The sequence below is a fragment of the Camelus bactrianus genome, chromosome 10 (assembly GCF_048773025.1).
Source record: "Camelus bactrianus isolate YW-2024 breed Bactrian camel chromosome 10, ASM4877302v1, whole genome shotgun sequence".
Classification (NCBI taxonomy): Eukaryota; Metazoa; Chordata; class Mammalia; order Artiodactyla; family Camelidae; genus Camelus; species Camelus bactrianus.
In genome coordinates, this window is record NC_133548.1 from 63,361,041 (window position 1) to 63,385,596 (window position 24,556).

The following is a 24,556-nucleotide window of genomic DNA, read 5'->3' on the forward strand; positions in this document are numbered from 1 at the left end:
TATTTTATCTATGAAAGTTGTCAAGAGAGCAAGTCCTAAGAGTTCTCATCACAAGAGAGAATATATGCTTTTCTATTTCTTTAATTCTGTATCTATATGAGATGACAGATGTGCACTAGATTTGTCATGATAATCATTTCATGATGTAAGTCAAATCATTGTGCTGTAACTTACACAGTGCTATATATCAATTATATCTCAATAAAACTGGAAGAAAACAATTGGCTTGGCAAGGATGAAAAGATAGAGTAGTGGTTTCTTAAAATCCTAACATCCATTATGATAATCACCTGAGATGCTTTGAAAAGTGCAGGTGGCCTGGGCTCCATGTCCTAATATTCTGATTTCTTATCTTCATGGTGGAACCTAGGAATCTATATTTTTTAAGTTCCATAATAAGCCAAGAATGAGAGCCATTGGATCTAAAGTAGCTAGTATCTTGGGTGAAATTTATTTGTAACAACTGAGAAAATGTCAGAATGTTCCCCTAGTACAAAACTCTTATTCACCATGGCTAGTGACTGAAAGTTTGCATCTCCCCAAAATTCATGTTTACATCCTAATCCCCAAGGTGATGGTATTTGGAAGTGAGGCCTTGGGGAGGTGATTGGGTCCTGAGGGTGGAGCCCTCAGGAATGGAATTAGTGCCCTTATAAGAAGGCAGCCCAGGGAGCCTCTTGCCCCTCCCACCATGCGAGGACAGCCGAAAGACAGCCATCTGTGAAGCAGAAGAGGGCCCTCACCAGATACCGAATCTGCTGCCATCTTGATCTTGGACTTCCCAGCCTCCAGAATGATCAGAAATAAATATCTGTTGTTTGTAAACCACCTCATCTATGGTGTTTTGTTACAACAGTCTGAACAGACTGAAATGTACTGCCTGAGTCATGGCCGTCCAAAGAAAAAGGAGAAAACTTTGGTCTTAGCCCCTAGACTGCTCTAACCATTAGTTATACGGCCAGTCTCAGTTTCTTTTCTGTCCCTTACTGTGCAAAGGAAGAAAGGTTTCAAGAGGCAAACACCATGCAGGGACCCAACTCCATCACTTACCAGCTGAGGGAGCTTGGGCACAGTACTTAAACTCTCTGCTCCTCAAATGCCTCATTTGTAAAATGGGGATAAAACATCTAGCCCACCTGCCTCAGAAGCTTGTTATGAGAATCAGATGAATACTCTGAAACCTTGATACTCAAAAATGTGTTCAGTGGAACAGCAGTAGAGCATCACCTGAGAGCTTGCTTGAAATGCAGCATCTCAGAGCCATTGAATAAGAATCTGCCTTTTAACAAGACACCCCCACCCCATCGGCCAGTGATTCCTATGCAAAGTTTGCAAAACATTGTTTTATGGCACTAAAAAATTGTAGGGAAGTGTTATAAGGTGAAAAAAACCCATTGTTCTTTAGGATCTTAGAGTCTCACTGGAAAGGAGCAAGTCTTATATTTACATGAACAATTAGAGACGGGTACAAATCCAACAAAGTCGGGTGCTAAATAATATTCAGATTTTGCCACAAAGAAACAGCAGCAGCAGTAACATTATCTGACATTCTTTTTGGTTCTGATTCTAACAATCAGTGTTCACCTGTTTTCACAATCAAAAAACAAATAATGATAATATTTACACATTGCAGTGGGATAAAATGATGGGGCTGTTCAAGACCAGAGTCAGTTGTTCCAGGCACAGCTTCTGAAACCGAAATGAGCCGACAACCACCTAGGCATCTTGTGAAAAATGCAGATTCTGAGCTGAGGACCGAAATTCTGCATTTCTCACCAACTCCCAAAAGGTGCTGTTTGTCCACAGACAGTACTTTGAGGTGTAAGGGTTGGGAATTCAGGCTATCCAGGCCCCATACCAGCAGCCCTGAGGGCCAGGGAGAAATAAACATCTCAGGACACCTTAACACATCTGTGGCATGATGGATGGGAGGCACTATCCTCACTCATATTAATTTGAGTGAACTTATCATTTATATAGAGACCAGAAATTGTTCCTGCTCCTGAGGACATCTTTAGTGCCTGGGAAGACACCTGGCTCCGCGCTTAAGTATAGCACCACTTTGTGGCGAGATATATGTCAGCCAGCACTGCTGAGGGGAAGAGAAATAGCTGGTGATTATACGGTTCTGCAAGCTGGGAAGCGCATCAAGGTAAACCTTTCTGATTCTGCGCAGTTATGTTCACGTGCGTGTCTCTCCTTGGAGCAGAATAATGTGAGTGTACAGCTTCCAGGAGATACACAAGGTTCTCTCTCTGGCACCTGCTTTATGAACAGGTGTTTAACAGCTGTAGTCAGCTTACCCTTCCGTGAACATCCCAAGGAATGGGGTTCATGGCATTTTGCCTTGGTAAGGCATTTCTACCCACCCCACAGCCCCCAGATTCCTGGAACCACACGTTTGATGGGCCAAGTAGTGCTGTACCACCTCCTTCTACCTGATTTCATGATATAATACTTTAGCAGGAAATTTGTCCACAAGTAAAGAACACACTTAGTAAACGTTTCTAAGAAAGCCTGAACAAGCTCAATATTCAAATATTCATTCATGTAACTATATTCTTATTGGAGAAATAAAAGAAATCACCAGGGGAAAAAATGAATCAATTTGACCACATAATATATTGTTAACTTCTTTTTGGCAAAAACAACAAAAATAAGGTTGAAAGACAAATGGAAAACTGGAAAAAAAATTGGCAATTTACACAAAGATTTAACACACAAAGAACAAATCAATAAGGGAAATAAGTATACTAGAAAAGCAGACAAAGAACATAATCTAGGAATTCACACAAATAACGCACTTGCAAATGGTCAATAAATCTATACATTAAAACATGCGAAGAATCCCAAAATGCAAATGAAAAGAAAATATTTTGCCTAGAAGATTACTAAAGATGAAAACTATTGAAAAACCCCTTTTGGTGAGCTTTGGGGCAATGGCTCTCTCATATACTCTGCTGATGGGAATATAAATTGGTCAAATGTGTCAAATACGCCTTTAAAATTCATAACCTGGGAATCAGTAATCCCACTTCTAGAAATCTACCCAAAGGAAATAATTATACTAGAAGATGATTATTCATTCATTCAATAGATATGGATTGAGCTTTTATAGATGCTGGGCATTAGATTAGGATTTAATGGTACAGCCAACAACAAACAAGCAAAATGCCTGCCTTCACGGAGCATACATTATAGTCATGAGAGACAAATGACAAAGAAATGGTGTGTGTATGTGTGTGTGTTGCATGCATGCTGTGATAATGGTAGGAAAAACAAAGCAAGGTAAGGGCAACAGAAAAATGGAATGTGCTGGTCCTAACAGGGTGACTAGGAAAGACTCTCTGATAAAGAGACATTGAGCAGGGACTTGAAGGAAGTAGTACGCAGGGCATAGGGAAACCTGCAGAAAGATGATTCCAGGCAGAGGGAAGAGCAGGTGCAAAGGCGGGGTCAGCGAGCAGACCAGTGAGACTGAGCAGAGTGGGGGGTGGTGCAAAGTGGTGGAAACTGAGGGGGAGTGCTCTGCAACCACACGGTGCATTTTTAGTCATGGCAAGCCATTGGGTTTGGCCGTCAATGAAATAGGCAGAATTGGAGGGCTTTGAGCAGAGCAGTGATGGTCAATGCCTTGAGTTTGTAAAGACTCTGTAGCTTCTGGGTGAAGGAAAGCCTGAAGTGGGCAAGAGCGTGAGCTGGAAGACCACTTGGAATGCGATGACAATATTCCAGGTGAGATGTGATGGGGGAGGGACGGCAATGGAGAGGGTGGAAAGTGGTTGAGCTCTAGATACGTTCTGAAGGTAGAGCCAACAGGTTGTTCCAACAGAGCAGATATGAGTTGTAAGAGAAATAAAGGAATCAAGGATGATGGAGATTTGGGGCTGAGAAGTATGATATTTATTGAGGTGAGGAAGTCTGTAGGAAGAGGGTGTGGTGAGGTCAGACAAATCAAGGCTTCCAACTCGACAAGTCTGAGATATCTGGAAGGCACTCAGATTATGAATTTGGGGTTCAGGGAGAAGTCTAGGCAAACAGATAGTATTTAGTCCTGAGACCAATCAAGATCACCTAACGAATGAATGTAGAGAAGAGGTCTGAGATCTGAACCCTGGGATGCCCCCACATTTGGAGGTCAGGAAGACAAGGAGAAGATGAAGATGGAGGATGACCATTGGGTTTGACATCATGACAGTCACTGGTGACCATGACAAGAACTGTTTGTGAAGGACTGTGGATGAAGATCTGACTGGAATGGGTTTGAGAGAAAGCAGAAGGAGAGAAAGTGAGGCTAGTAAGTAGAAACAACTCTTTCAAGAATTTTAGGTGTCTGGGGAAACAAAGAAAATGGGCTGTACCCAGAGGTGGAGTGACATCAGGGAAGTCTTTTTTTTTTTTAAGATTGGAGCTATTTTTTTTTATTGAAGTTTATTTCATTTACAGTGTTGTATCAGTTTCAGGTGTACAGCGTAGTGCTTCAGTTTTATATATATATATACACATATATATTCTCTTTCATTATAGGTTATTACATTGAATACAGTTCCCTGTGCTATACAGTAGGACCTTGTTGTTTATCTTTTCTGTATATGGTAGATTTTATCTGCTAATCCCAAACTCCCAATTTAACCCTCCCTCCACCCTTCTCCCCTTTGGTAACCATAAGTTTGTTTTCTATGTCTGTGAATTTCTTTCTGTTTTGTAAATAAGTTCATTTGTGTCATTTTTTTTTAGATTTCACATATAAGAGATATCATATGATATTTCTCTTTCTCGGTCTGACATACTTCACTTAGTATGATAATCTCTAGGTCCATCCATGTTGCTGCAAATGGCATTATTTCATTTTTTTTTTATGGCTGAGTAATACTTTGGGGTGTGTGTGTGTGTGTGTGTGTGTGTGTGTGTGTGTGTGTGTGCATGTGCAGTATGCAGATACATGCTGCATTTTCTTTGTCCAGTCATCTGTAGATGGACATTTAGGTTGCTTCCATGTCTCGGCTACTGTCAATCATGCTGCTATGAACATTAGGGTGCATGCATAAGATGGGAGCTATTATCTGATATTACTAAAGAAGTGGCATAGCAGAGAGGAAAAAATGACAAAGGAATTTAGGGAGATGAGATAGGATTCAATTAACAAAAGAAGGGGATGCCTTGGATAGAAGCAGACACAAAGAATTTGTTACACAATTGTTTTAATGGTAAAAAAAAAAAAAAGAAGAAAGAAAGAAACCTGGAAATTGGGGGAGGGTATAACTCAGTGGTAGAGCATGTGCTTAGCATTCATAAGGTCCTAGGCTCCATCCCCAGTACCTCCATCAAAAAAATAAGGAAAGAAACCTAATTACCACCCCCCCAAATCTGGAAATTAATGAGAAAGTTATAAATAGGAATTGGATAAGTAATTTAGGGCATCTAGTACAATAGAATAAAACACAATTATTAAAATTGATTGTAAAGATTCTGTGTTTATTTACATTGTAGTGTATCTATGTAGATACATAGATACTTTTAAAAATTTTAAAAACAAAATAAGAACACTACTGTAGGAGCCTAATTAAAATGATTAAAAATGCTTTATCTAGATGGTAAGATATGAAGGTAGTTTTTGCTTTCTTCTTTACATATTCTGTGTTGATTTTTTATATATACATACATAATGAATATATATATATGTATATAATTTGTTTAAAGGTATTTTCTCCACTCAGAGTAGCTACCATAAGACAGTGCCCAGCCCTGAAACCCTCTTAGAGGTTTTGGATGGTGATTTACCACTCAGTATCAGGCCCTTTCAAGACTCCCCCTTTTCCCATCAATTCAAATCTCATGTCTGCCATTTACTAAGTACCTGCTTTTGAGCAATACACTTAACTTTAATAAGCCTGTATCTTCACCAGTAAAGTAATGATTTAAAAAATTTGTCTCAGAAGGCTGTTGTGAGGCTCAAAGAATATAATGCAGGTAAAATGCAGAGCACAGTGCCTGGTATACAACAGGCACTAAATACCAGGCTTTTATTACCGGGATGTGCTCCCCGTTTGCTTCCCTAGGGCAAGCCTACTGGGCTGCACACACTGAGAGAAGATGAGCAGGACCCGTTCTGATCAACAGCAATGGCACTGCTTTTGTTTTTTGTTTTTTGTTTTTTTCCTATTTCTGGTGACCTTGGTCTCTCTTCTCTTGTCTAATGGGGAGGAGAGCAGGGTGTGAAAACAAAACCAAAAATTCCCACGGCTTCTCAATTGCCAGCAAGCATTCCAAAATTTGACTAATCTGCCCTCTAGTGGTAAATATAGTAATTTCCACCAATTTCTCTTCAACTGGCATTGAAGCAGAAAATGCCCACAATGAGCAGCATCTGAGGTGCTTGCCTCACCTCCCGCTACTGGTCCTGCCACTGCCATGTAAAAGGAGGAAGGCCCATTGCTGGCCCATTGCTCACATCCTTGAGTTAAGGCTTTGAAAGCCTATCTGAGAGCGCACACCTGTACCTAAGCCTAGGCATGGTCTGCCTGAGAACCTTTGGCTTGAATGAAGGCAGCCTGAGGAAGGAGACTCAGCGAGATGAGGTCAAGAAAATCCACGGGAAGTGAGCCAGAGGGCCCCTGGCTATTCCAGACGTGTAACATCAGGCAAGGTATTTAGTCTTTCTGAACGTGAGCTTTCTCACCTGTAGCATGAGCATGATGGTGATAATTCTGCTCTCAGTGAAATACTTGCTAAGCCACAGATCATATAATGGTTTTGTTGGTTTTTAAGTCTTCTTGAACGTGGTATGTTGGGACTGGTTTTGAAGGTGAAAGAGGGGTGTGTACTGAAAAGAGACACCCCTCTGGGCCTGGTGGCTTGATGACTTCAGGGGGTGGATTATGAAGTCATCAGGCTCTTCAGTGAAAGCTGCAAAGAGAGCGCACAGGGTGAGTTAGATCACTATTGGAATATCTGAGGGAAATTCCAGTAATGGCATTCCAACGGCGAAGTCTTAAGAGCAAAGATGGGAGGGGAGGGAAAAAGAAAGGGGGAGAAAAGAGCACAGAAACTTGAAACCTGGGCAAAGCTACTGGAGACAAGAGCCAACTCATAGAAATAGGACAGGGGCTTTTTCTAAAGGAGAAGAGTAAACATGAGCCCAACTGTGGAACCCAATCTCATGATCTAATCACCTCCCAGAGGCTCCACCTCCAGACACCACCACATTGGAGGTTAGGATTTAACAGATGAATTTTGGGAGGATGCAAACATTCGGTCTATAACACCTCCCCCATTGTAACTGTCTGCTTGCCCATCTGGGCACAGATGGGGAAGCCATGGGCCCCTTGAGAGAGGACTCTGTGTCTTGTATCTCTATTCTCATGGTCCAATAAAGAACCTGGTAGTAGCAGGTGTTAATTAAATGTTGAATTAATGCATCTAACCGGGTAGAACAATCATCTCATGAAATAATAAACAAACAGTGAACCTATGTGACATAAGCTTTGGTACAACATTTCATAGGTGGGAGAAAACTAAGGGAGAAGACTTCGTGGAGGAGAGAGGACGTGAACCAGAACTAAAAGGCATGGTAAAGAAGGAGTGACAGCAGCTTACTTAAAACTTACAAAATACCTGCTGCGTGCCAGGCACGGTTCTAAGAGCTTTATACCAGGAGCCCATTTAATCCTCACTACAGCCTTGTGAGCAAGGACTATTATCACCCAGACCCCAGGCAGTCTGACCTCAGGGTCTGCTTTCTTCCTGACTGTGCTGGGGACTGGCGTGAGCCCCGACTCAGCGATGGGAGTGATCACAGCATATTGTGGCCCAGCTGAAGGGCGGCATGAAGGGTGTCATGAAATACAGTTGGATGGGTAAGAGCATCATCATAATAATAATGACATTTGCATAGTAACATTGCATCGGTGGTCTGCAAAGTGCTCTCAGAGCCATCATTTTGTTTGACTTTCACACAGTTCTGTGAGTTGAGCTTGGTGGATATTATTATCCCTACTTTACAAATAAAGAAACTAAGGCTCAAAGCTATTAGTGATAAATGCAAACCCTGAGCTCTGCTCTTTTTTATGCCATATTTTGGAGGTTCTGGAAAGCTATTAAGGGACATTAGTGTTGATGTAGTACGTAAAGAGAACCATTATGAGTTTTAAGCAAGGCAGGAATGCTTATAGAAGGCTGTCTGGCTGAAAGATCGTCCCATGTCACCACTTTCCGGAATGCCGAGGGAAAAAACAAGTCCAAACAGAAAGAGATTGAAGCAAGCGTAAATTTATTCTGTCAGCTGTGCTTGGCAGTATATAGAAGAGCAAAATCCTCTTCAATATGCCTGTTTCACCACATTACGATCATTTAAATAAATATTCTACCCCATCAACACACAATGACACTATGTGCATTATATTATCAAGACATTGCTCCCTTTAAAATTGCTAGAATATCTTAGATCTCCACCTGTCTTCTTACTGGTGCCAAAGATTTGCAGCTGGAGTTCCTCCTTTCTGGAAAGCAGAGTGTTTACCATATGTGTTGGATCTCTGGTGTACCAGACCCATCAGTTGTCTCCTCAAAAGGCATTGCCTCCTTCTTCCTGCTAATCTGAGTCCTAAGAAGCCCACAGACTTCTGCCAGCCGCCTCACTAGTTCACCAGTTATGTGGCGACCGCATTTGACACTCGAGCAGGGCACTGACTGGGTATACGGGCGTGGAAGGAATTTGAAAAGGCTGTTGCACTGAATACTAGGTATTTTGAGAGCCTGTTCACATGTCTGCGCTGCCTTTTTGAGGGCAGGATCATGCCTGTCGCGTGCACTGTCATATCCTCAATATCTGGTTAATCACTGTATCCTCAGCCAAAGTATCTGGCACTTTACAGTAGCTCAATGAATAGTCAGTGAATGAATAACTATAATGCAGCCAAAATGCTTGTAAGTGGATAATCACCATCTTATTAAGACACCCAATATGTAGACACATCCAGAGCTTATGGGTGAGAGCCGATATATCATAAAGATAGCACCAATCCACCGTATTATTGCTCTCCCGGTCCCGCTTCATCAAGGGAGATGAAAGGAACAAAGGATTCTCAGTTCTGGGCTCAATGCTTCGTGTAAATGATAGATATTATAATTCCCATTTTATAGATGAGGAAATTGAGTCTCAGAGTAACTGATTTCCTAAATTAGTAAGTGGCAGAGCTGGGAAAAGAATTCTAAATCCAGTATACACTTTGCACCACACGATATACATATAGTGGCCAGGGTCTACATTAGGAAAAGGAACTACTCTCCCCGTTTCAGATGGTGTTATGATCTGCCACTAGTAGACTCGTATTATGACCCAATTATCTCCCCTTTCCTATTTGGATATAAATTACTCTGCTCTAAATTTGCCTTCCATGGGGCTTTGTGTCAAGCAGTGCTTCTCAAACTTCACTGTGTCCAGATTGCCTGCAGATGGAGTTAAAATGCAGATTCTGATTCAGCAGATCTGGGGTGGAGTCAGTCTGCATTTCTGACAAGCTCCCAGGGGATGTCAGTGCTTCCACTCCCTGGATCACATTTTGTGTAGCAAGGGTATAGATTATTGTTACATTCCCAGGGAAATGGAAATAATTTTGGATGAAGAGAACTCTGACTTTGATAGTGCTGATTTTTGTTGTATGAAAGCTGGATCATTTAAAGCAAGCCAAGTGGCAGTAACAAAGAAACTGCAGAGTGGAAGTTGCCTGCCTGGAGTCTGTACCACTGGCCAAAGTATAGATCTTTTACAGTTATTTATATGTTTTTAGGTAGTATATTTACAACATTTTCTAGTTGGTCTTTACAACTTAACTTTTTGAAATGTATTCTTTACAATTGCTCTACAAGATAGGAAGGGTGTTAACATCCCTGGCACATGGAGTGCCCAATAAATGCTGGGTATTTTTTTTTAATGGAGGTACTGGGGATTGAACTAAGCATGCGCTGTACCACTGAGCCATTTTCCTACCCAGCCCCCAGTGTTGAGTATTTTTATCCCCATGTTATACAGTCTGAGCCTCAGAGAGGTTAACTGTTGGGCAAGCAGATGCTCAAACCCACTTCTTCTGACCCCGGCTGCAAAGCTCCTCCTCATCCCACCTAATGCTCCTCAGCTGCTCTGTGCGTGCCTGGGTTGTAAACAGTCTCCTTTTCTCCCCTTTTCATTTAGACTTCCCTGTCTTTTTTTTGTAACTCACGATCTCCAGCCTTATGGCTTAATACATATCAGTCATATTAATAAATATCATATTAGCTGAAAAAGATTTAAAAGATGAAACAAAAATCAATTAATTTCCCCATTCCGTCCTCTCATTTCTCACTCTCCTTAAATAAATGGCCCAATTTCCTCCCCACCCCCAAACCTACCCACACACCTTAGTAATATATATTTAAAGCTTTTAAAGGGCTTTCCCAGCCCATCTTTCCTCTCTTGCTGGATGCTCTTAATCTCACTTTTGGTAGCAGCTCTAAATTATCCTGAGATGCTATCACTTGTTAAGCTCCTGTGGTGTGTATGCCAGAGAGGGAGGAAGGCCAGCTGGCAGGGGGTCAGACGGGAGTTTGATTACTTCTGTTCTTGCAGAGATTCCCTTTCTTCTGGATTTTATACATAAGAATTATTGAGGGTCCCCCCAACCTGGACTTTAATGCCAGTCTCTTACACTGAATGTGGGTAAAAATCAAAGGAACTCAGAACGATGAAACTGTTACCATCAGAGAAGCATCTTAAACGGTTCCAATCCTAAACAGCTTCCATTGTATTTTGAGGGGCCACATTACATGGCGACCAGTCACACTGATGTCGTTACTGCCAATGGGGACTCTTTCTCTTAATCGTTGCTTATTAATGTTCATTCCTAGCGGGGGTAAGGACACTAGAAACTAAACATACACACCTCTCCCTAGGACAATCAAGTTCAAAAGGACCTAATTAAAAATTAAACCAAACACCAATAAACACATTTAAAAGGTTTTTTTCTTTGTTTCCTTGGTTTGTTTTGTTTTGGCTGGGCCTCCTGCAATCAGAAGTGAATGTGTTAAAATAAAAGCCAAGAAAGGTAATATTTATGGCACACCTTGTGCTAGGCATTGTCTTAAGGGCTTGAAACCTCACAACCTTTGAATACCTTTATTATACGCCTTTTCAAGATGAGAAAACTGACTTTTCAGGAGGTTGAGGAACTAGCTCAAGGTCACAGAGTTGCTAAGCCAGAAACTTAAATTAAGGCAGTTGGACTATAGGTCTAAGATCTTAACTTTTATTCTATACTGTTCTGTAAGATGTCCAGATGTTGTTTGTCTGTGAGAATTTAAGTGTAAATCAACAGCCCCTTTGAATCTGAGGAAAAAAGTGAGAGAAACTCCTATTCAAAGCAGCTTAAGTATAATGGCGCCTATTGGGAAGCTACAGAATGAGCTCACCTCAGGAATGGCTGGATCCAGGGCCTTGACCACTGTCATCATTCTCTCTGCGTGTTCCTGGCTGAGTGTCAGACTCACTCTTTCAGACCAGTTGTGGGTGACCACAGGGTGGGGAACCTCACTGTGGAAGCTCCAGATTCACATCCCAACATGAGCCCAGAGAGGGAAAGATTCATCCCTGCAACCTCTAGTAAGAAAAATTCCTGTGAAAAACTCTGACCCGGTTTAGATTATATACCTCTCCTTGGGTCAGTCTCAGTGGCAAGGGAGATAGAGAACTGGTGATTGTCCTCGTCTGGGTCATATGCCTACCCCTGTGTCCTAGAGGGCTGGGTTTGTGTGAGAAGAGGAGAGAAAGGTGCTTATATATAAAATAGGTACTCAAATACCTAACATGGTTATGTCTCTTTGGAGTTTACAAGTGCTCTTTTTGATTCATGCCGTTTGAGTCTCACAATCGTAAGGAAACGGTGGCGAGTTAAAGGCGGCTGCAAATTCTTTGCCCCTTTGTCCGTTAAGAGGTGGTATTTGTTTCCCCTTCACTTGAATCTGGGCCGGCCCTTTGATACTTAATCAATACAATGTGGCAGAACTTACTATAACTATTTCTCAGCCTCACCTTTAAGAGGACTTGCAGCTTTCACTTTCTTGCCCAGGAAATACGCATTCCTTGGACACTTCCTCTTGAGACTCGGCTAGTAAGAGGCCCAGTCCACATGGAGAGGCCACATGAAGGCACTTCAGTCAACAGTTCCAGGTAAATGTTTGGCTGACAGTCAGAATCAACTGCCAGCCTTGACAAGCGAGCCATTCTGGATATTCTAGGGTGGTTTGGTTGGCAATGATGGAGAATCAAGCCAGAAACTAAAGCTCGTAGGCTTAGTGTCCTACAGCTGGAAAGTCTCGGGGTTGTGATGCTAAACCAGACACTCTGATTCTACAACCACTGGGCTTTCTTTGATTCCTCACTGCCTCATATTAAAAACAGAACAAGCCTTAATTCAACATCTACACTTGTAGGATTTCTGCCAGGATGTATGGAGATGCATCCTATTCATTCATTCACTCAACAAACATTTGAGAAGGTCTATGTGGCAAGCAACTAAACAAAATGCACGCGTGGTTCTTGAGGAATTTAGAGTCTAATCAACAGAGAGCCCCATAAATAGATTATTTCATTAGGAATTGAGAAGTGCCATGATGGGGAATGTGCAGAGTGCCTTTGGAAAACATGGTGGACACTAAGCCTACCCTATGGCATGAAATAATGGGCACATCTTTTGTTGGCTATGGGAGAGTATCTCTGAGTCTGTGTTGAGGATGTTGAAGAGATACTGTAACAGGGAAGAACAAATCTGACTCCACATTAGATCTGTTCCTTTGGCTCTAACCCTGTGCTCTGTTTCCTGTGCTTAGTCATGCTGGTTCTGCACCTTTTGTAAAAGAATGTTGCCTATAGCCTGAAATACGCAGGATTGCCCCTTCTCAAAGTTCTGGCCTTTAAGGGTAGAACACTTTCCCATTCATATAAAGATTAAAAGCTGCAGAATAGAAAATAACACTTGTCTTATCGGAGGTTTACAGGAACACAATGACCTGATCTACATGGATAGCTGCAAGAACAAAGGATTCTGACACCAAGAAGCTTGTGACAACCAACCACACCCTTTCCCCTTATTAGCATAAAAGGAGCCTGAATTCTGGCTTGAGGAAGATGGCTCTCCAGGACAGCAGTCTGCTGTCTTTTCAGTCAGCCGGCTTTCTGAATAAAGTCACCATTCCTTGCCCCAGCACCTTGTCTCCTGATTTATTGGCCTGCTATAGGCTAGCAGAATGAGTTTGGACTCAGTAACAGTATGTTTAGAATAAATACAATTATTCATTAAGATAAATGTGACAGAAAACAGAGAGGAAAGTAGACAGGAAGAACCCTAGTATTTGGGAGAAATATGAATTCTTGTTCTGGTTCCACCCTTCCCTTAAATGTGGTCTTGTCCACTTCACTGAATTTCTCTGTAACTTAGCTTCTTTGTCTGTAAAATAAAGGTGGGTCACACTATTTCTTCTCTGTGTACTTGACTTTTCCTTTCTCCAATTCCTTTAACTTTAGGTGTTCCTCAGAGTTTGGTCCTTAGCTCATAGCTCTTCTCTGAAAATTCTCCCTAAGTGATCTCACCCACTTCTCTAGCTTTGGTTATAACTCATATGGAAATGAAACCCAAGTCTATGTACTAGACCAGATCTGCAGGCTGTCTACCATTGTATTCCTCTGCTTACTGCACATCACTGGATGTCCCACAAGTTCACCATTTCCAGAGCTGAGCTCATCGCCTTTAAACTGACTCCCACTTCTGATTTCTTCTTGGTTGTTGGCACCACCATCAACAGTGCTCCTCAAGTCAGTAGCCTGTGAGGTTAGCTCTACTCTCCCTTTTTCTTCAACCCCACATGCAACTGTTTGTCGAAAACTGCTAATTTTGCCTCCTAAGTATTTCTGGAATTCATTCCTGTCAAGATATCCCACAAGAAGGTCAAATTCAAAATATTCAATGCTTAAGTCATCACTTTCCCCTCTTCCTGGGTGTTATAGGAGAATGTTATCCTCATCCACTCAGTTGCCAAATATGGAAACCAGGCATCACCATTTTCCCTCTTTTTTGCCATCCAAAAGCAGATAACCACCAACTCCTGATGTCTGGTCTCCTATTTGCCTCTTAAATCTACTCACTTCTGTCCATTCTTGTTGTGATCACCTTTCACTTCCTGCAGCAGTATCCTAATTGGCTTCCCTGCCTTCAGTCTTCACTCCATCCTCTCCTCCACAATGAAACCAGATCTGATCACATCAGCAACTTCCCTCTCTAGCATTCCGCATTTTTTAATCCTTTGCTTCCTGGTATGTTTCACCCCCTAGACTACAAAATCTAGGATAGGGCCCATAATCCATTTAGCCTTGTCTCTCCTGCACCTAGCACACCGTGCTTGGCACATAATAGATGATCAATAAATATGAAACTGCTTTCATTCCTTTTCTGATTAAAATTACTTACAGCAGATAAATCCTTGTCTCGTTCTAGGTGTATGGACCTCAGGAGGCAGAGTATCAAGATAACGGTTCACTTGTACCAGCTTAAAGTTATCAGGAAATAACTGCAGAGTGAGCAATGGTACCAAGTGAATTGTGTAGTCAGTACACAAAAGGATGCATATCCCAAGGCACCTACGTGATGGGGCTTAAGACTAAAGTCGCCCTCACGGATCTGGGTAAGTATCTTTTGACAACGGCATTTTGGGAAACGCGAAGCAAAACCTCCGAGCCGCGGTACGTGAAATAATGGGGCCCTACGTAGCAGCCGGCCCGTGCGCGTGCGCGCCGCGGGAGCCGGTTTTCCAGCGCGACCGTCCCGGCAGCCCCCGGGGGAGGCGGGACAAGGCCGATTCCCGCGGTTCGGCCGCGCCATTGGCGGGCGGTTTGAATGACGGAAGTGACGGGGGCTCAGCGATGGCCGACCCGCAGGCGCACGAACGGCTGTTGGGAGGCTGATGTGCGGCGGCCGCCGCAGCTCTCTCAGACTGAGCCGCGGTTTGTGAGTCCAGCTTCACGGTTCTCGGGTGAGTGACGGATGCGCCAGCTTCCCCGCGGCCCCGTGCGTGCATGACTCCCCGAGGCCCGGGAGCAGGGAGTGCTCGGGAGGAAGAGGGTGCCGCGCAGACAGCACAGCCCGCGGCTCTCCTGCCTTAGCAGGCCGCGGGCCCCGGCCGGGGTCTGGCGGGCGGCCGGGAGGAGCAGCGGGGCATGGTCACGCGCGTCCCGACTCGGCCCCTCATTGCTTCGTGCGGGAGGCCGCTCCGGGCCTTTTGCGCGGGTGGCTTTGCGCGGCCTCCCGGGGTCGGGTCTCGAGGGGTCCCCGAGCTTCCGAGTTGAGGGGCCGGGAGGGCCTTCGCGGTCGCTACTGCAAACGCTTCTGGGTGCGTCCTGCCCACCCTGCCCCCCAGGTCACCTGCGGACGTGGCCTCAAGCCTAGTAGCCGTTTAAGAACACTGCCTGGAAAAGTTTCGTACCGAGGGCTTGCTCTTTCTCGGTGCCTCTCACTTCTCATTTCTCAAGTATTAAGTCCTGCCACAAACTTGAGCTTTTAAAACAAGGAACTTTTGAGTCTTTAATATTTAGAAAATATTTCGCAGTTTCACATTCATTAAGTCACATAATCATCAGAACAACCTGTTGGAGTAGATATTATGAGTCTCCTTATATAGTTTGAGAAAACAAGACCAAAGTGACTTGTGTCTTCCTGCTTAAGTGGTAATGTTGAATCTTGAACCCAAATCTTCTAAGTCTGCTATTTGTGATTACAATGTGCCAGCTGCCATTTAATCCTCAGGGCAAAATTTTGCAACATAAATTGTTTCACCTGTATTGGTCAGTAACAATATCTAGAATTTGAAAATCCATATTGATATGAATAAAAAAGTGAGGGAATGGCGGAAACTTTCTTACAGTAGGTTTCCACTTGATAAGTGTAGAAGGAATAATTGAAATAGAAAAATACCTTTTGACAAATGCCACAGTAATTATTCCAAACGATTCTCAATGGATACTAAACGTAGTTGGCAAGAGTATGATGAGGGACATGATATTCATATAGCCTCGGCTGTCTCTCCACAAGGCACTTTAAAAGGAAAAAGTAGTAACTACAGTGGGGAAACCTGGCAGACACCACCTTAATCAAGTGAGTCACATCACCAGTAGTAAGACATGTCAAGATCATTTACCTCCTGATGTGATGTACGGAGAAGGGTGTTCTGTGGTGTCCTTGCCAAAAATGCATAACCTCAGTCTAACCACAAGAAGAGATTAAACAAATTCAAACTGAGGATCATTCTACAGAATAACCATTTGATATCTTTTTAAAATGTCAAGATCTTGGGGAAAAAAAGAAAGACAGGAACTGTCTCAGATTAGAGAGGTGGAAGGAGATAAAACAACCTTGGCTGCTGTTAGAATGTGGTTCACAGGGACCTTCAGCCCCTGTATTCTGAAGTCTGTCCACATGGACGCCTTCCGTGGGCTGCACCAAGTTAACGAGTGAGCATGGCATGGATATGAAGGCAGGCCTGTTCCTGAGTCACAAGGGATTTTTGGCTTAAGGACTCCCCGGAAGTTTTGTTGAAGCTTCTAAGAGGCATCTACCCAGCTCTCCCTCCCTCCTTCACTCAGTATCAGATTTGCATAGAAGTCTGAAACGCTCCCAGCTTTTACCAGTTCCCTCCCCATTTTGCCTCACAAGTGTTTCTCCTAATAAAATCTCTGTGGGTTTAATCCCATCTTGGCATCTACTTCTTAGAGGGCCCAAAGGAAATATGTTGTCTTTGGCTTCAGTCCTGGTCCAGAAAATGGACGTTAGAGGGATGATTGATGAAATTTGAATAAGGTCTGTAGATTAGTTAGAAGTATTGTTCCAGTGTTGATTTCCTGGTTTTGGTTGCTGTTCTGTGGTCGACATTTAGAGAAACTGGGAATTCTAAGTCAAATTATTTCCAAATAAGTTTAAAAATTAAGAAAATTATATACAAGAGAAAGCAATTATTTTGTCACATCTTAGGAGATAAAAATAACAAATGTGTATGTTTTCCTATAATCCTCTAGCAAATAAGACAATGGATACCCGAAATACTGAAAAATTTGTTTTTTTCTTTTTTACTGAGGTATAACTTAGAATTAAATACACAAATGTAATTGTACCACTTGAGAAATTTTTATGTATGTATACACCTGTCACACATGCGTAAAACCATCATACAGATTAAAATATAGAACGTTTCCAGCCCTCCTGCAGGCTCCTTTGTGCCCCCTGGGTAATCTCCAGAAAGGTGACCAACTCCTGTTTTAACCTCTCTCATCGTGTATTGGCCTTGCTTGTTTTTGAATTTCATGTAAATGGAATTTTATAGTATGTCTCTTTTTTTGCTTTTTTTTTTCCTTGATACTGTGTCTATGGGATTTATCAGGAATTAGTTTTAATAGTTTAAATATGAGTGAATTTTCAGAGACCTTCAAATAAAAAATAACATGCATTGTGAAGACTAAATTTAATCTTGCTCAGTTTTTTCTCTGATTAGTTCTTATCTGTCAATCCTCAGTTGGAAAAAAATACCACCTTAAACAAAATTTTCCTCACTCCACATATTTTAGCATATCAGTAAGTTGGGAATCATATGGAATAAGAAAACCAGATTCTTCCCTTGGCTCTGCCAGTAGATATTATCACTTAGATCTAGTCCTTTAATCTAAGTGGCCTTTGTTTCTTCGTGTATAAAATGGAAAACAGTTGGCACTTAACCTACTGTTTCCAAAGTCTTATGAGTATCAGCTGAGTGGGGTGCATTAGAAGAGATTTTCAAACGCAAGTAATTATTCCTTTTTGGCATCAGATTGGTAACAGTGACCACGTATACCTCTGTAGCACTTTACATGAATTAACTCACTGGGTGAGTCAGTCAGTCAACCAACATACTGAAGTACCTGCTTATGTGCAAAGCACTGTTTTTAGGCTGTGGACATAGAACCGAAACCATGAATAAGACCATTCCTGCTCTTGCTGAGTTTACATTTTGGTGGAGAATTCATTGAGAAAGTTAGTTCCTGTTACATAACCCCAAATTCTTCTAGCTGATCCTCTGTTTATACCTGAGTAAAAACTATCCATCCGTAGTATGTGAAATACTTCCTGGTAGTTATTCATTAAATTACTTTGAATATTAAAATAAAATAGAATTAGAGCCTCTGTCCTTCAATTGTTAGAAATCTAACTAAAAAGGGCAGGCTGTAAGTGATGAAAAACTAGAGGAAGGTAATACCATGGCAGCCTAAGATCAGTCCTCATACGAATGTGGAGGTAATGTGTGTTATAGGTGGGGAAGCCAGGAACGAGTGGTAGGCAGGTGGAGTGGAAATCACTGGAGGACAGCTTCACGGAAAAGTAGCACTTAAGCTAGCTTTGGAAAGATGTAAGCATTCAGTTCCCCTGTTTGCCTGCCTGGTCATCGTGAGGAAACCCAAGAAATACTGACTGGTGTTGATAAAATCATGGTCCTGTACTGACATGAAATATCTCATTTTTGGAAATGAATGGAAACAAGGAGATACCAGCATTACCTGGGGAGGGTTTTCAAATTACAGAAATGATAAATTCTTACATTTTTTCCATTTCTCCTCACCAGACTTCCCTAAGTAGGGGCATGTTATCTAGCGAGGAGACCGAACACCTGAGTGTAAACAGGAGCAATGGAAGAATAGATCTGGGAATCTAAACTCTACTCATCCAAACATCAGAATTCTAAGAGATATTTTTTTAAATGATTATCCATTTAAATATCACACCATTGTAATTATTGAAGAGCTGTTTTACTGTAGAGGGGTTGATGTGATTCTATAAGATAAAACGACACTTGGTGATCATGTTATACATAACAGACTGGGAGTTGAAGTAGGGGCCAGGGGCCCTTGCAGTTATGGCAGTCCTGCTGGTTATGAACAAGTTATCAAAGTTCTAGAGTTAAATTGTAGTTGTGAAAACACTTATTCTGTGCTAACACATTTTTTAAAAATCTTCGTGGTTTTTTTATGTTTAAGCTAGGTAAACTCTGGAAATCCCAGTTGGGAATAAGTCAAATCCCAGATACTGTAGGTAAACAATAATCTGCTGGAGATAAGGAAAAACTTTTTCAAGTAATTCTGATTCACTCGCCACTAAACCCCTTCCCATCCATCTGAGAACCACTAATTTTAGTGCTGAATTAATAATTGCTATTTGTAAATAAGTTGGATTTAGTGTCCCCAGATTATTTTATTTGCATGTACCTGGTCCTTTCCTCCCTATTTTAATAGATACACTTTTTCTTTTTTTAATTCAGAACCTTCATATTTAAAGTACTACACAAAAATGAAAAGAAAGGTGGTGAATGCTGGTAAGCTGAGATTGAGTCCTAATGAGGAAGCCTCCATTTTAAAGGAAGATTATGAAAGAAGAAGAAAATTAAGATTGCTACAAGTAAGGTTTATTTGGAACAAAGTTTCTAATTCTTTGTCTTCCCCAAATTATTAGTATTTTTTTTTACAGTAGCGTGTTCTTTGTGAAATGTTACATTTATAAATCTTTTCTGGCTGTGCAAGAGCCGTGGTTCTTGCATATTAACTAGTTTTGGAACATTTGAAAAGTTAGCTGAAATGGTAAGCAGATTGAAGAAGAGTTTGAGGATAAGAATTATTTGACTCACTAATTATTAGAAAATAATTTATTTTTAAAATTATATGTAACTGGTTTAAAGCGAGAAGATTAGAATGACTTTGAAGAAGATTTATGGGAAAGATTTAACTGCTGAAATAAATTTGTTCAGAAGTTGCAGATTATTCTTTTCCAGAAGTTTTTCTTTGTTTGTTTTTGGAGTAATATAGTTAAGTTTTTGTGAAGCATGTTTTAGGTGCCATTCTGTCTAGAATTGGGGATGATGAATCAGGTACAGAGTTCTCATCTAGCTCCATCTGTACTCACCTGGGCTATAAATATTGTTGAATCATGCTGACCATTTTAGCCTCTTACATGTTGCTAGAATGATAATGGCAACCTCATTAGTGCTTTGAGGAGGGAAGATCAGTTAGGGAACTTTAGAAATAGTCTTGAGATTTTAATTTTTCCTACATCACTTGGATTTTCTGCTTTAAATAGACCTTATCTAATATAATATGAATATTCATGAGAACAGATATACCTAATACCTAAAGACAATTCATTTAAGTTCCTGTTTCCAAATAGCTTTTCAAAAAAAGTTGAAGTAAGCCTCTTTTCATGTAATCTGTTAAATATTCATTCTTTAGGTTCGAGAACAAGAAAGGGGTATTGCTTTACAGATAAGAGAAGATATAAAACAGAGAAGAAACCAGCAATTCACTCGTTTGGCAGAGGCGCTAAGGACAGAATGGGAGGAATCACAAACTCAGAAAATAAAGAACTTGGAAAAACTATATTTGGCAAGTTTAAGAAATATGGGAGAGGGACACCAACAAGCCAAAGAAAATGTGAGCACTTATTTGATTACCTGTCTGGGGTAGTGATAATTGTTAAAAGTAGATTAGAGTTGTTAGGTGCTTGGCTGATACAAATATTTTCATGTATAGAATTTGCTTTGGGCAGTCTGAATGTTTTTGTAAAGTTAATGTAATTTAAGAATGCTGCTAGGGTCACTTCCCAGTAAAAGTCATGTCAAGTGAAATCTTATGTTCCTGTGATGTTTAATTTATCATGATTTGTTTCCAGTCCTTAAGTATCTAGGTAAATAAAAAAACAACCTTCAGAATTAGAAATTGTTAATCATTTCGAGCATATGAAACAGATTCAGTGGGGTGAATTCAGATTTCCCGTTTCATTATCATTATCATTCATTATCATTTCTCATGTCTCCAAAACGTGTCATTGAATGTGTATATGCTTGAGTTCACTCACAGACCTTAAAAATTCTTCGATGACTTTTAGAAAGGCAAAGTAGAACTTACCTCAGTATTTAAGACTGCTGCCTGTTGTTTATTGTGATTTATGGTTGTTAATACTAGATGTGGTCCCAGAGATAGTCACAAAAAATAAAACAGGCTGGGTTCCAAAGAAGGCATGTCTTTGATACCAACTATTAGTGAAGAAAAGAACTCTTTAAAGAATGTAGCAATCAAAATGTTCCTTGGTGCCTGGTTTTAGTTTGTATTTTTAGTAATAGCCCTTAAGTTCTGACATCAGATTTTTGAAATTTTATTTATGCCATGATTAATTTTGTGCCTTAGTGCAGTGTTTTCCTAATCCTCAGTCATTTGAATACACCATCATGATTTTTGCCTTAACCGGGTACCACTCATATATTTGGCATTTTAATCTTGTTTAACATGACATTTTCAGTAATATTTGTTTTTAGGAACCTAATTTGAATGCTCTGGCACACCGTGCAGCAGAAAGGAAAAAAAAAGCGGAAGTGAGACATAAAGAGGCCCTGAAAGTACAGAAAAATCAAAAAGAAATGTTAATGAAGCAAAAAACCTGGTAAAGTAATAGTGATTTTTACCGTATTCTCCACTGAAACGGATATAGCTCAAAGTAAAGGGAACATTGTATATACTTTGTGAAAGTCATATAGTATGTCCACTGTGTTTGTTAAACTTGGTTTAAAAATAACGCAGAGAGGCAGTGGTTTGCTTAGATCATATAACAGATGAGCTTTCTCTTCCTGTCTGACTTTAACAGCAACTGCTAAGTTTCTGGAGAAATGTATTGCTAGTTCAGAATGCATGTCAACCAAATCTGTCTGTCTCTGATATAAAAAAGAGTCAATGCAATTAAGACCATTAAAAGAGGTTGCAGACTTTGCAGGTAAGCGATGAGTATTTGCGCGTGTTGTGAAAATGAAGGAGCCTGTCCATAGTCAGCAGTGGTCATTATATACAGTGGCCCATCTTTATCATTTCTAGTTTTTTCACTCTAAATTATTCTAAACTAAGGAACATTAGATATTCATTGGGTCAGTCCCCACTGTGGAGCTTTATGGGTTTAGATACACTTCTTTCACTTGGTAAACATTTTCTTACATGTCCACTGTGTATAGACTTTTTATTAACCAGCATATTGAGCCTGTGGGTCCAGACTGGAGGATTTGAGATTTGGCTATTATATTTTTAACCCTAAGAGCTAATTTTATCTGAGATTAATTTATGACATTTCTTATTTTTCAAGGCATATAAAAGCTCGAAAAGAAGCACTGCTTGTGGAAAAAGAGAGATCTGCCAAAATTACAAGTCTGCCACCTCCTCCTCCAACTCTTTTTGAGGTGAATTACTTTGAGTGTTGGTTGTAGTAGTTGACTGAGTACCAGAACTAGGTTATAATAATCCTTTACTGTTAGAATTCAGTGTAAGTCAAAATATTATTTGTTTAAACTTATTTTTTAATTGTACAAGTAATACATGAGTGTATCTGGAGTATTTAAAAATATTCCTGGATATAATTTTACCCATATATTCTTCAATATGTGTTTCTGATGTATAAGAACTTTTTTATAAGCACAATACTGGTGTGTTCCCAGTATCTTTTAATACCTAGTCTATGTTCAGTTTTCCCCAGTTGTCTCAAAATTTTTTTGTTTGAAAAACTATTGTGTTCTTTATTTTTAAAAATTATGAATAGTTTGGCTTTTTTTTTAAAGCCTTTATTTATTGGGGAAAAAATTGTATTATTTGCTCTAAAGACTTTCCCACATTCAGGATTTGGCTATTGTAAATAGTTACCATTTACAGATAAAGAAATTATGTTTGCATAAGTTAATAAATTTACATAAGACTATGTAAAGTGATGAGAGAAGTCTGTTTCTTTATGGGAGTAGAATGTGTGATTTTGTGATTTGGAGCTTTTTTTTTAAATCTAACTTATTAAGTAAAGTGAAAATTTTAAAAGGTATTGTTTCTCTTGTTCACATTAGCTTGATGTGGTTATTGAAATGGCTACTTGGATGATTATCAAAATTACAGTTATTTTTATCTAAAGAATTAAGTAGAAGTGAAAAATACTTAAACAGATATACAGATAGCTAATTTTGTTGTATAGACGAGTGTGTTTTGCATATGTATGATCAGCATAAGTACCAGATATTCATCTTTTAAGCCTCTGGTTCTGTCAGCCTGCCTGCTTTTATGTTGAGCCATCTGCCATGTGACATTTGATCCAGTAAGATCCAAGTGGAAAGGTCATATTTCAGCCACTCCCTCTGAACCTTGTTAAAAGGCAGTCAGTTTTTTATCCATGTTTTTACAATGACTTTTGCCATAATTCCTAATGTTCCTAAAAAGCCAAGGTCAAAAATTTAAAGTAAGCAAAACATTGTATAAGTGATTTGGAAATATGAATTATATGTATATGTATTGTTATACTTTTTTTCCCAACATTTTGGTATGAAAATTTTCAAAATACAGAGAAGTTAAGAGTACAAGGGAATAGCTATTTGCGTTGTGTGTAGATTTCAAATACTTATGTACCTTTGTATGTAGGTTGTCGAGTTGGCATTTCACCCTGTATACTTTAGCATGCTTCTGGTAAGAATAAGGGCATTCTCTTATGCAACCACAGTATCACACTAAGAAAATTAATACTAATTGCTTAATACCTTTTCTTTTTTTTTTTTTTTTTGGTGGGGAGAGGTAATTAGATTTATTTTTAGAGGAGCTACTGGGGATTGAACCCAGGACCTTGTCATGCTAAGCATGCAGTCTACTGCTTGAGCTATACCCTCCCCCTATTGTATGTATGTATGTATTTATTTTATTTTTTTATTTTTTAAATTGAAGTACAGTTACAGTGTGTCAGTTTCTGGTGTATGGCACAATGTCCCAGTCATGCATGTACATACATATATTTGTTTTCATATTCTTTTTCATTAAAGGTTATTATGAGATATTGAACATAGTTCTGTGTTCTATACTTAAGAAAAATTTTAAAATCTATTTTTATATATAGTAGCTAACATTTGTAAATCTCAGTCTCCCAAATTTATCCCTTCCCACTCCCTTTCCCCAGTAACCATAAGATTGTTTACTATGTTTGTGAGTCTGTTTTTGTTTTGTAGATGAGTTCATAAGTACCATTTAGTATACAGTCCATAATCAAAATTTTCCAGTTGTCCCTAAGTTGTCTTTTCTTAAACGTTTTTTTTAAAACCAGAATCCAGTCAGGGTTCACCCATTGCTTCTGCTTGTTTTATTTCGTGGTCTCTCTCAAAATAAAACATTATATCCTCCAACCCTTGGGAACTTTTAAATTTCAGAATTGTTGAAGAGACTAGACTAGTTTCTTGTATTCTGTGTTTGTGTGATTTGGTTACAGTAGTGACTACAGGAGATCTCCATTATAAAGGGGTATTTTTCTCTTTACAATTACCATGTAATTGGGGAGAGGATACTTTGGCACCAAATGGGTATCTGTCATCCTTCTTCATTTATTAATTGGCCCACTTCTGACAGGCACAAGAAGAGAGAACTCTGTCTTATCAGTGGGCATGAACCACCATAACCACACGATCAAGCTCAGAA

At 40.1% G+C, this 24,556-nt stretch overlaps 1 protein-coding gene across 12 annotated transcripts in view; it reads left to right on the forward strand.

The window, feature by feature from the left end:
• The first annotated feature begins 14,918 nt into the window (after positions 1–14,918).
• CEP295 (centrosomal protein 295) overlaps positions 14,919–24,556 on the forward strand; it is a 44,794-nt gene continuing 35,156 nt past the window's right edge. For 11 of the 12 annotated variants that reach the window (XR_012509790.1, XR_012509791.1, XM_074372862.1 and 8 more), the window contains exons 1-5: positions 14,919–15,054; positions 19,357–19,493; positions 20,318–20,518; positions 21,400–21,524; positions 22,212–22,305. Coding sequence is in view for 10 of the 12 variants with exons in the window: in XM_074372862.1 (XP_074228963.1) it covers positions 14,919–15,054; positions 19,357–19,493; positions 20,318–20,518; positions 21,400–21,524; positions 22,212–22,305 (693 nt within the window). In the remaining 2 variants the exon portion in view is untranslated. The remainder of the gene's footprint in view (positions 15,055–19,356; positions 19,494–20,317; positions 20,519–21,399; positions 21,525–22,211; positions 22,306–24,556) is intronic. The other variant, XM_074372866.1, reaches the window with a different exon arrangement.